We start from the raw sequence: 13,026 nt of genomic DNA on the forward strand, positions 1-13,026 counted from the left end.
ATTGAGTTTATTTTTTAACATGGGGAGAAAATGACATCTTTGTGATATTGAAACATCTTTGTCAAGAACATAGGATATATTTCTATTTGTTCAAGTGTACATTTGTATATTTCACAGAAATAACACATGAAACTATAAAGACATGCCTGTCATATAAGAAGTTCACTGTTCATACACACAACACCAACAATTGTCCTCTGTGTCAAATTTTATGAGGTAGATCATGTTTTTATTGGCTATGATTTTGTGCTATCAACAATCAAAGATTATATTGTTTTCCCCCCTTTCTTTTCCTCTTCCCATAGCCTGTTTTGTTTTGTTTTTAACTTTATAGGTGTGCCATCAAGGTACTCTAGTGTTGCAATACTAAAACAAGGTATTATTATTGTTTCTTAAGCATTTTAATTTAATGACAAAGATTTTTAAATGTGTCAGTTTCAAAATAGCACATGTTTTGGAATCTCTCTCCTGCCACTGCTTAACCTTAGGAGAAGTGAATTGTAAGGAAAAGTAGAGAAACCAGAAAATGTTATTATGAATGGCAAGGAAGGGAGAACTCAAAAGTCACCGTACAACTCCAGTTTAACAGAATGTTCCCTCTAGCACCAAGTCTCATCTCTAATAGATAATATGTGAGAAGAGTCTAGCAAGTGAAAACAAAATGCAATTACATTTTATTGCAAGAAATTTGGAAACGTATTTTTAACAAAGTTAGCTATTCAGAAGTGTTACCTTAGGCTGTCTCTTAATAGCTCCTTTTCACAAGTGTGGAATTTAATGAAGGCAACAGCATTTATAAGCAACACCAAAATGGTATCTTAATTACTAGCTACATTTTCTTAGGCAACAAGAAATTAAATGAAAAGAGAAATTAGTTTTACAAATGGCATCATACATCTTTATGTTACGCCCCCCTCTACCAAGTCACAGATGGTTATGCGTCTTGAACTTCCTAATATTGTAGGCAATTTTCCTTTCCTTGGGCCCACCCAAATCCATCACTACTTTAAATTATATATTATTTTTGAGTCATTTAGAAGGACTGAAGCTGTTTATCATGACTTAACATTTATTGACCATATGAAATGGGCCTTTCCCCTTATTGGGCTCCACATGAATATGAAACAAAGACTTGTTGAAACTACTGGCCCTGTAAGTTTGCACTGCACTCATTACACACAGTTTGGAAGAATTCCTCCACCTGATCTCACTAATTCTAGTTAAGGGTTCTTACTTCCAAACCTAATAGCAAAAGCCTGGGGTAAAGTCATGGCTAACGTTACTTAGCCTGTAATTCATGTCTTAAAATAGGAACTCATGAGGGCCCGTGCAGAACTGCTCTCCTCAGATGAGTGTCTATCAAAGTCATGGATTAAAAAGAGCCCAGAGATTGTTCTTCTCATATGGCCAAGTAACTCGTATTGGAATAAATTCCACATATAACATCTATAAAATCTAGACAAAATGTTAAAAACAATGACCTAAAAGCACTGGAAAACAATCAAAACCAGTAAGATTCTGTGATAGAGGACTGGGCACTGGGTTGTTTTCCATTTTCTACTTTGGGGAAGCCTATTCCAGGCCAAGCCAAGAGGCTAAAACTCAGAAAATCTAGTCTTACTTTGTCTCCGAAGAAAAGATTTCAGGACAAATGCAGCAGCTGGTGAGGAGGAAAATACTACAGAGGAGAGAGCAAGGAGTATCTCCAAACTGTTTATATAAACACTGCACCAATTTCTGGTTAACCCGTTGAGTACACATGTAAAGAGCAGATTCCAAGTAGCCCACATAAGGCTTAAAAAATCAAACAAATCTTTCAGCTGCTGCCCACTGTCGGGAAGATAAAAAGTTTCCAGTTCCAATTCAGCAAATCTGATGACCTGATTTTTAAAAAAGAAAAAAAAAATCAACACACTTAGGAGGAACATAACAGAATCCAAAGTATTTACAATATATCATTCACACTCACTAGGACACAATCCAAATGTACTCCATATAAATAGAAACAAGAAAATGTAAACCATACTCAGACATTCAATGGGAACTGACCCTGAGAGAACTACAGATGTTTAAATTTACATACAAGGAATTTAAAGCGGCTATTAAAACTATGTTCAAGGACATAAAATATGCTTGTAAGGAATGAAAAGATAAACTCAACAGAGATATAGAAACTACACAAAAGAAATAATTGGACATTTTCAATTTGAAAATTACAATATCTGAAATAAAAAAACTTCACTGGGTGGACTAACTGCAATTTGAAGAGAATAGAAGGATATATGAAACTTGAAGCTACATCAATAGAAATTCGACAATATTTAGAGACAAAGATATATTTTAAAAAGTGAACAGAGCCTCACGCACTTGAGTGACAACATGAGGTATAACATGTACGTAACTGTGTCGCAGGACGCTCCCGGGGACGCCCTAGAGAGGACTCAACCCAGAGCAGCAGTGACCAGGGTCTTCTCTCCGCTCAAGAAAGAATTCAAGGGCGAGACAGACGGAGGAAAGCACAGGGAGTTTACTGAAGCAAAAGTGCACACATGAGAGGGAAGTGTGGGCAACTCAGAGGATGAGTTCCCTGAGGAAGTCCCTCCCAATCAGAAGTTTTTAACCCTCCAGGGGACAGGACTTGCTGATGTCATTGTTTCTTCCTCTCCCTGGGTGAGACACATTGCTTCTTGTATATGGCAATTTCTGTCAAATTACGGTGTGTCCTCATCCACCTTATTCACCTTATGTGCTCTTCCGACTTCTGGCTCTTCCCCAAAGTCAAAATGACCATGAAAGGTCAACGTTTTGAATCGATTCAGGACATCGAGGCAGCCATGACAACACAACTAAAGACACTCACAAAAGAGGACTTCCAGAACTGCTTCAGAAAGTGGCAAGAAAGATGGGATAAGAGTGTTTAAATCAAGGGGGAGTATTTTGAGGGGGATTGATGGCAATGTGTCTTTTACTGTAATACATTTTTATTTAAACATTCACTGTATTGTTTAATCATACTTCGTACATACAATGGAATATTATTTAACCTTAAAATGAAAGGAAATTCTAACACACACTTCAACATGAACCGTGAGTACATTATGGTACGTGAAATAAGCCAGTCACAAAAAAACAAATATTAAATGATTGCACTTATATAATACTTAGAGTAGTCAAAATCATAAGAGACTTTTTCTATGTAGAATGGTGATTGCCAGGGGCTGGGAAGAGGGGAGAAAGGAGAGTTACTGCTTAATGGGTACAGAGTTTCAGTTTTACAAGATGAAAAGCACTGTGGAAATGGATGCACAACATTATGAATGTATTTAATACTGCTGAACCGTATATTTAAAAATGGTTATTATGCTAAATTTTGTTATGTGTATTTTATCACAATAAAAGAGGGAAGAAAAACATTTGAAATGGATGACAGACCTAAAAGTAAAGGTAAAATTTTAAAACTTCTAGAAGAAAACATAGTAAAATAAAATCTTTGTGACTTTGGGGTAGGCAAAGATTTCTTAGGTAGGACACAAAAAGCATGAATCAATCATAAAAGAAAAAAAGTTGGTAACGGACGTCTTCAGAATTTAAAATTTCTGCTGTTTGAAATATACCATCAAGAAAATGAAAAGGCAAGTCACTGACTAGGAGACACTATCTGCAACACATACATCTGAGAAAGGATATATCTAGAACATAAAGAGCTCTTGTGACAATAAAAAGACAAACCAATTTAAAAATGGGCAGAAGATTTGAACAGACCCTTCACAAAAGATGTACAAATGACAAATAAGCACATGAAAAAGGGCTCACATCATGAGTCTTCAGAGGAATGCAAATGAAACTACAATGAGGAACCACAACAAATCCACGATGATGGAGATGTGGAGTGACTGGACTCGCATGCATTGTCGGTGGGCGTGTAAAATGGCAAAACTACTTTACAAATTTGGCAGGTTCTCCTGAAGTTAAGCATATACTTTCCTTATAATCCAAGAGAAATTTTCCCAAGAGAAATGAAAATCTATACCTACAGAAAGACGGCACAAATATTCAAAGCTGCTGTACTTACAATGGCCAAACACTGGGAAGAACTCAAGCATCCACTAACAAGTAAATGAATAAACAAAATCTGACATGTCCATAACAAAGGAATATCACTCAACAATGAAAAGGACCGAACTACACACAACACTGATGAATCTTAAAAACATTATGCTGAGTGAAAGAAGCCAGATATTTAAGAGTACATGCTATGTGATTTAATGATATGAAATTCTACGAGAGGCAAGCCTAATTCACAGTTGCAGGACATGGTTCCCAGCATGCCTGGGGCTGACAGGAAAGGGGCACAAAGAAACCTTTAAAAAGGGATCAAACTGTCATGTATCTTGACTGTGGTAAGGATTACCAGAAGTATATATTTGACAAAATTGTCACTTAATTGACATACAATTTACAATGTACAAATTGTATGTAAACTATAACTCAGTAAAGTTGATGAACATCTTCTGCACATAAGACATAAACAACATATCTCCTTTATAAAATAGGGATAATAATGGTACCTACTTTATGTGTGCTGTGATGAATAAATGGGTTAGGGTTAGCAATAGGTTATGTGAAACATTTACGGCCTGGCGTGTAACAAAAACTCAAAAAATGTTAGTGGGATGAACCCAGAGACACAAACAACAGTTCTGTGGTTACTGGAGGGTAAGTGGGGAGGAGGTGGTGATAGAAGAGGGAAAAGGGGATCAAATGTGTGGTGATGGAAGGAGTGGTGAATAGTGAATACACAATGTGATATATAGATGATATATTATAGAAGTGTACACTGGAAACCTATATAATTTTACTAACCATTGTCACCCCAATACATTTAATAAAATGAATAACTGCATAACAGAATCACTATAAACTAATGGTTCTCAACGGGGGAGGCAGCTTTACCCCCCACGGGACAATGTCTGGAAACATTTTTGATTGTCAAGGCTAGAGGGGTGCTACTGGCACCTGGTGGATAGAGGCCGGGGATGCTGTGTGACATCCTACAACGCACAGGACAGTCTCCTCGATGAAGAATTATCTGACCCACAATGTCAGCACTGCAGAGGCTGAGAAACCCTCCTGTAAACAGAGTGACACAGTCCATAGATGGAAACAGATAAAGTGCACAGTCAACATAAAATTCAAATCCGAAGTGGCTATGTGTCTTCTACAAATCAAAAAGAAAAAAACAAAACCAATCGGAAAATGAGCAAAGAACAAGGCCAGTAAACATGAAAAGACCCTTACTCTGCAGGGAAATGAAGAGTATGTGCGACAGCATTTTAAAACTAATAAAGGGGGAAAAATGAACAATTCTGACAATAGCAAAAATGTTGGTGACAATACAGAAGAAGTGCAATCTATATTATGCACTGTAGGTGAAAGGGTAAATTATTATAGTCATATATGGGTACATACATGAATGCATGTACACATATATGCATTCTGATTCATGCATTAGGATGAAGAGTGATTAATGATAGTAGCTACCTCTAGGGATGAAGGGAGGATGGGAAGAAACTTAATTATACCTTGATTTAAATTACTATCCTGCTCTCTGAAAGCTGTAAGCTTTTAAATGATTGCCATTCATTGAACACCTATTACATATCAAGTAATGTGTAACATAGGGGCTTTATATGCTTCGTATCTTTTATTCCTCACAACAAATATGTTGTAGATTTAGTAGTTTCTTTTTATAGATGAATAAATTGTGTCTCTGAGAGATTAAATAATTTATTCAAGGTACACAGCCAGCAAGCGACAGAGCCAGGATTCAGGCCATGGGCTTTCTACTGCAAAACCCAATCCTGTCTCTCCCATGTCGGTACAGTACTATGATCGATGCTCTAATGTTTGACAAAATTAAATCATTCTTGGGAATATTTCTAGTTTTCATAGAAATAGTCTCAATCAGAGTAATTCTCAAATAGGGAGATGAATAGGATGGCAAAGTGCAGAGTGAGCAAGGCAAATGAAAGCTGTAGACCTCACCCCAGAAAAATGTACATGAGGTCAGACCATTAAGTTCGCGAACTCATCCTAGAAAGTGCTACATACCTCATTGCTGAATATCACTACGGTCACCTTCGAAGGACTCCCCTTGGGAAGCTATGCACTGACGCCAGTGCCTAGTCCACCCTTCAAAGCAATTTTGGAACTCTTTTTCTGGAAGGGCCATCACAGCTGTTGTATTACTCTTGATATCCTGAATATCATTAAAATGTCTTCCTTTCAACATTTCCTTTATCTTCAGGAAGTCATTGGGGGCCAGATCAGGTGAGTAGGGAGGGTGTTCCAATACAGTTATTTGTTTACTGGCTAAAAACTCCCTCACAGACAGTGCCATGTGAGCTGGTGCAATGTCGTGATGCAAGAGCCATGAATTGTTGGCGAAAAGTTCAGGTCGTCTAACTTTTTCACGCAGCCTTTTCAGCACTTCCAAATAGTAAACTTGGTTAACTGTTTGTCCTGTTGGTACAAATTCATAATGAATAATCCCTCTGATAGCAAAAGAGGTTAGCAACATCGTTGCAACAAGTTTGCGAATTTGTCAGACCTTGTAGACATAAAATTATGTATGTAATTCAGTGGTTCACAAATTCCCCAGTGCACCAACCAAAAGGTTTTGGATCTCGTGTTAAGAACATCTGTTTACGAAAAAAGAGGGGAGGGGCAAATTCAACTATAATATTTAAAGGACTTTTCAAATTTATTTGCCCAGAGTTGTCCTTTATCAACTAGGTGTAAAATAAGTGTTCCAAATACTGCTCATGTTCAGAAATCTGTCAGTTTGCCTCAGTAAAATCTACCATCATTCTTACTTTAATGAGCTCTGCTCCAGAACTCTATACAAGTAATGCGACTGGTGGTTGGCTACATGAGGCTTGTAGAATTAAATTCAACTGGACATTTTGTGTGCAAAGGTTATCTTTATTGAGGGTTGAAAGTTACAACAGAGAACAAGAGACATAGGCTTAAAAAGAGGTTGGACCTTTTCTACAAAGTAGTGATAAATTATAGCCCATCTTACGTCTGTATTTGTAAAAACGCACAGGATTCAAAATATTACTTTTAAAACAAGAAAATGCCACACATTCCATTTCTGTAGTTTATTTTTTTCATGTGCAATTGTCTTTTTCTTAATATGTCGGTCCTTTCTCATTTTGGGGTGATGGTTCATGTCTTTCTTATTTTCTACTCTCTTCAATATTCCCTCATTCTGCCTTTTTCCTCTTGTAAGCAGATGTAACGTACAATTATTTAGCTACACAGATTTCATGTTTTCTACAAACCTCATTTTGAATTAGTATGTTTTCTTTCCCTCAATAAATACATCTAAACTGGTTACTTTCTTAATCTATCCTTGTGATTTTCAATAGTTTTAGATAGAAAAGGGAAACAATGACCACACTGTATACTAGTTCAGAGTTATGTTCCATGCAGCACACCAAAAATAAATATTTGAGTACTATAAGCAGCAACAGTGCAATGCAGAACATGGAATTAATGAACACTTACGGAGAGCCTTCAAAAGCTACAGAAATGCTCTGCAATGTCCTCATTTTTCTTAATATTTGATAAAGCATGTCAACCACAAATCCATCCACGTTTTTAAAGCTATTTATATGTTTAGCCTGCATATTTGGGGAGAAACTAGGACATAAAATGACTACTTTTAAGTTTGGCAATTAATATTACCTCCTTGGACGTTAAATAACATCTCCTAACTCTAATATAGAGAGATATAGTATTCAAATGTGTCATTTCTCTAATCTTTTTTTAAATTTTATTGGGGAATATTGGGGAACAGTGTGTTTCTCCAGGGCCCATCAGCTCCAAGTCATTGTCCTTCAGTCTAGTTGTGGCCCATGTCTAGCTCACTGGCCCGCAACCTTGTTAAGAGCTCGCACTCTAACCACCTGAGCCATCCGGCCTCCCCAACATTTTTATTCTTTTACTAACCACTCAACGGCTTCCCATGGTTCTTAGAACACAATTCAAACTCTTTACTACGGCCTAGTGATCTGCTTAGTTCCAGCTCATTTCCCTCCCACCTTCACTTAAAGATGTGCTCGCCACCCCTGTCCACTACCTGCTCCTCAAATACTCTAAACTTATTCCAGCCTCAGGGTCTGTCTTCCTCCAAGGAATGCCACTCCCTATCTTCACAGGCTGGGCTATTTACAATGTTAGGCTCAAAAGTATCCTCCTGAGAGTCCTTCCCTTGATGACTCTGCCTCCCCCGTAATTTTATTTTATTCATAGACAGCACTTAGCTGTTATGCCCAATTCTCTCCTTTCCAAGTGAGGACAAGCACTGTGCCTTTGTTTCCAGATGTTTCCCCAGGGCCCAGAACTGTGCCTGGCACAGTCAGCGAGTGAACCCTGGGCTACTGCTCATTCTAAGGTTCACCTTTTGGCTTCCAGGCTGGAGCCCGGACGTGGGTGGGAGGGTCTTGCGGGGCCTTCAGTGTGACTGCGCTCAGGCCACCCCAGAACAGGTCCCTGTCCTGGGTCCTAAGAGAGCGCTCCTCTTTCCCCAATGGGGGCTCAGTCTGAGGGTTAGACGTACCTCCCGTCTAGTCACAGTAACTGTGGGTTCTGGATTCTCGGGCAGGGGTGAGTGTGGGCGTTGGGGACTGCGTATCGCCCCAGCAAGGTGAGTAACGGTCAGACGCCGCACTCACGAGGCTTCTGGAACCTGCACGTAAGCCAAGTGCACTTCTTCCCGCGGAATCTGTCGAGGTCACTAAGAGGAACAGAACCTGGCGACGTCGGCCTCCGGAACCCATCAGAAGTCCCTAACGTGGACTTTCAAAGTGAGGTGTCCGTCAAGAAAGCGGGCCTCCTCTCAAAAGCAGTGAGAGTTTAGTGCTGGTCACCAGAAAGCAGCTTCCCAGGAACTGACTGCAACACTCACCAGAAAGCCTGGGCTGCTCAGATGCCCGGAGGGAATTTGACTGTGGGGAGGAGCTTTTGGGAGGAGACAAGAGACCACGCGCCGGGTTTGCGCAGTCGCAGTAGAAGCCGCACGCCTTCCGGCCCCGCCGCGCAACCGCAGTGGAGGTCTCGTGCGCCCAGGGTGGGGCGCGGGACTGGGGCGGAGCTAGCCCCTCTCGCGCGCTGACACGACTGGTCTCAGCGGAAGGGTGTGGACGCGCAGGCGCTGAGGTGGGTCGGTGGGCAGGGAGGCGGGGCCGCGCAGGCGCCGTGAGCGGCGGTAGCGGCGGCGGTGGTAGCGGCAGCAGCTGTGTGGGGGTTCCGGGAAGATGGTGCTGATTAAGGAATTGTGAGTGGGTCTGTGGCGCTAACGAGGTTCCAGGACAGCCATGGTGGGAGGTTCATTGACTGAGAAATGTTGGAATATTCCTGAGAAGGAGCGAGCCTCGGGCTGGCGTCTTCTTGCGCGCGACCCCTCCTCTCGGCCTGCGCCCCCGGCCCACTCGAGGCCTCTCCACGGCGCGTCCCCAGAGCCCCCTCCAGGCGTAGCTGTGGTAACACTGCTGCCGTCTCCCCCGGGGCGGAGGCGGCTGTATCCCGGCCGGAGCGCATGGCTCGGGAAGGCGCGGCCGGGAGTTTCCGCTGGGACCCGCCTTCTCCCCAACCCCCCCATCCCCAGCCCCGCCGGTGAGACCGAGGGTGGGGAAGACGCTGTAGGTCTGACTGTGATTTGTCGTCTGGGGGTGGAGCCTGCCTGTAACCCGCGGGAGATGGGCTTGTCGGGTGAAGGTAGCCCTGATGTGTGAATTGGAGGTGGGACGTCGGCGCCCTGAAGTTCTTGCAGGAGCCCGGGGAGTCCGGATACCTGCGCTCCACGGGGCGGCTCAGTCGACTTGACAGCAGAGCCACCTCTCTGCTCTTGAGTCTCAGTTTCCATTTTAAGGTGGGGGTACACTCTGGGCTCCACCTATTTGACGGGGTTGAGGCGGGGTGTTAACACGTGTGTCAAATAGAAGGGTTTCCAGGTGCAATAGACTGGCAACGTGATTTTGTTGAAAAGTTCTGGTATTTCCTATCCTCCAAGGACTGTGAATATCACAGGAAATCTGGTTGGCAGTGATTGTTCATTTGTCACAGCTGGTTCGTTTCGTCTTCATTCCTTGGGCGACTAGGGATTTCAAGTATGGCCTGTTCTTTCGTGTTTCAAATGCTCCTTTCTTTTTAAATTCCTAAGTAAAATTTTTGGATTAATTTAGTTATCTCCAGGCACCTTATTTTTAGTGTTCTCAGATTTCTTTTAAAAAGGAAGCGACTCCTCTCGCTTCTCTGCCTAAAACCTTGAAAAGATTCCCTATCTCAGCTGAGAATAAAAGCCAGAGCCTTTCCAACAGACTGGGAGGTCTTACACTGTGTTCTTTTTGCCTCTGATCTCATTTACTACCCTTCCTTGGCCCATTCCAAGCTCACACGCTTGCTTGCTATTCCTCGGCTACTCTAGGAGAAAAAGTTCCTTCAGTTCAGTGCCTTTCTGCTTGTTGTTTGTTCCCTTCTGTCTGAAGTGCTCTTCCATCATCTCACTAACTCACCTCCTTCATGTTATTTCTTATATATCACCTTCTTAGGGAATTCTTCTCTGAAGACCTAATTGCAGCCCCCACCTTTTGGTATCTGCCTTCCCTGCTTTATTCTCCATAGCAATGATCACCATCTATCATGCAATACGACTATTATATTTTCTAATTTACTAGATGTCGTCTCTTACTACACGTAAGCTCCATGAATTTGTGTTTTTTTGCTCACTCCCATAGCCCCAGCTCTTAATATAGTCCCTGGCACATAGTAAGTGCTCAGTAAATATTTGTTAAACTAATGAAAAATTATAACTATAGTCAGTGACAGGTATCCTGAGAAAGGACACATTTTCAGTTAAAGCTTATTTATAGTATTGAACTTTGGGTTTACATAAAACGTTTCTTCCAAGTTGTTTATACAGTGTATCATGCAAGCGTTATCTCATTTATTACTCTGACATCTTTGTACTGTGGGTAGGTGGCAGATATTGAGATAAATAGAGGAAATAAGACAGAAGGAAATTGACTTGGCGCAAGTCACATAGCAAGTGATTTGCAGAACTGATTTTAGATCGCAGATCTAGTCGTTTTTCCTTTTATTAGAGTTATTTCCTCCCTCCTAAAGTTAAGTGTTTAGTATTTAGTGAATTAAATGTTTAGTAGTCTGTTGATAGTTATGTGAGGAGTTCCCAGCCCACCATGTAGTCTCACATACTGTAAGTACACAGTGTTGAATGAAAAAAATATTCTTACTCGGAAGTCAGCTTTTTTTAAATTGTTTTTGGTCAGGAGCAGTGAATACGTCATTCCTAGGTGAAGATGTTGGTAAACTTAAAATACTTCGGCAAATGTTTGTTGTCTTTAAAAACACCATCTATTTTTGACGTGAATTAAAAGGTCAGAAATTACTTTTCAGGGTGGGGCTTTCCCTTCAAGTTGTTATTTAAGCAATAGATGAAGTTGCCATTAGCATGAAGTCCTGGTTTTAAAGAACTAGTGGCCAGTTCCATTTGGAAAATATTTTCATGAAGATTTGTAGAAAAGTTTGAAAGTTTTCAAATACAGGCATATCTCACATACTGCGGGTTTGGTTCCACACACCGCAATACAGTGAATATTGCAGTAAAGCCAGTCACACGAATTTTTGGTTTCCCGGTGCATAGAAAAGTTATTTTTACACTATACTGTACGTAGTCTGTTAAATGTGCAATAGCATTATGTCTTTAAAAATGTGCATATGTTAATTAAAAAATACTTTATTGCTAAAAAATGCTAACCATCATCTCAGCGTATTAGAAAAATGGTGCCACTAGACTTGTTCAACACAAGGTTGTCACAAAACTTCAATTTGTAAACAACACAATATCTGCGAAGCAAAATAATACAAGGTATACCTGTTTAGGTTTCCCCATTATCCAAAAGTGGAGTGTTCCAATGAACCTTTCACTAGCCGAAATGACGTAAAGCAAAGAAGCAGTTACCATTAATTTACAGTTGACCCTTGCAACAGTATGGGGTGGGGGTGGAGGAGTTGGGGGTACTGACCCCACCGCCACAGTTAAAAATCTGAATATAAATTGTGACTTCTCAAAAACTTAGTTGTGCCTTGGTACCCGCGGGGGATTGGCTCCAGGACCCCCACAGATACCAAAAATCTGCCAATGCTTGGGTCCCCTATATAAAAGGGCACAGATAATGCATATAGTCTGCCCTTTGCATCTTCAGACTCCCAACCACAGATTTAAACAGGTATTTATTGAAAATAAATCTGCATATGACTGGACCTGTGCAGTTCAAACCTTTGTTGTTCAGGGGTTAGCTGTATATGAAAAATTATTGAGCATTCCCAGACCACCAAAAAATAACCTACAAAATCATACCAAATACGCTTAATTGCATCCAGTTTTATGCTAAGTGTAATACCCTTATGAACTCTCTTACACTTTTTGATATCTTGGGACACATCTTGCTAACAGATGCACACAAAAAAAATCGAGGTAAAGCAGAGATGCTCACAGACACAGTTCAAAGCTCTGGCAGCTTGATGCTGAGATCCTGAGTGTGGTTCCTGGGGAAGGAGCTTGGGGGCCACTCTTGCTGCTAGCAGTTGCGAGCTGCCTCTCTCTAAGACAGCTCCTGCAAAACAAATGCTGAACACTTTTTTTCGTGAAACCGAAAAAATCCTCTGTTACTTCTCTTGGTTAGCAAAAACAGGTACTAATGTAGATCTTTCGTAAAAGCAGAGTGGTGTACTTTCAAAATGAGGGGGATACCTGTACTGCTTTTAGACTAGTCATAGAAAATAAAAACCTGTCGGTTCCTTCTCTTTTACTTTTTATTAAGCAAATCTTGAAGAAGTTACGTGACTCATCACTCATTCAGAATATCTTAACCAGTCACTTGCATTTTGTGAAATAAGGTTCCCTGGAAGTGTTGCTATATAAAAATAGGTATCTTCCTG

The 13,026-nt window shown here is 40.8% G+C and overlaps 1 protein-coding gene and 1 long non-coding RNA gene across 3 annotated transcripts in view; one reads left to right on the forward strand and one right to left on the reverse strand.

Moving 5' to 3' along the window:
• Window positions 1-651: 651 nt before the first annotated feature.
• On the reverse strand, window positions 652-9,006 carry LOC141569203 (uncharacterized). Its single transcript, XR_012492667.1, has 3 exons — window positions 8,627-9,006; window positions 6,112-6,522; window positions 652-1,880 (listed from the first exon to the last, which is right to left on the reverse strand). It is a non-coding gene; the product is annotated as an uncharacterized LOC141569203 (long non-coding RNA).
• A 234-nt stretch (window positions 9,007-9,240) lies between these two features.
• Window positions 9,241-13,026, forward strand: part of PITPNB (phosphatidylinositol transfer protein beta) — a 63,307-nt gene continuing 59,521 nt past the window's right edge. For both annotated transcript variants that reach the window (XM_019756396.2, XM_019756395.2), the window contains exon 1: window positions 9,241-9,343. In XM_019756396.2, the coding sequence (XP_019611955.1) occupies window positions 9,324-9,343 (20 nt within the window). In that variant the 5' untranslated portion in view covers window positions 9,241-9,323. The remainder of the gene's footprint in view (window positions 9,344-13,026) is intronic.

Source organism: Rhinolophus sinicus, linkage group LG16, assembly GCF_036562045.2.
Source record: "Rhinolophus sinicus isolate RSC01 linkage group LG16, ASM3656204v1, whole genome shotgun sequence".
Classification (NCBI taxonomy): Eukaryota; Metazoa; Chordata; class Mammalia; order Chiroptera; family Rhinolophidae; genus Rhinolophus; species Rhinolophus sinicus.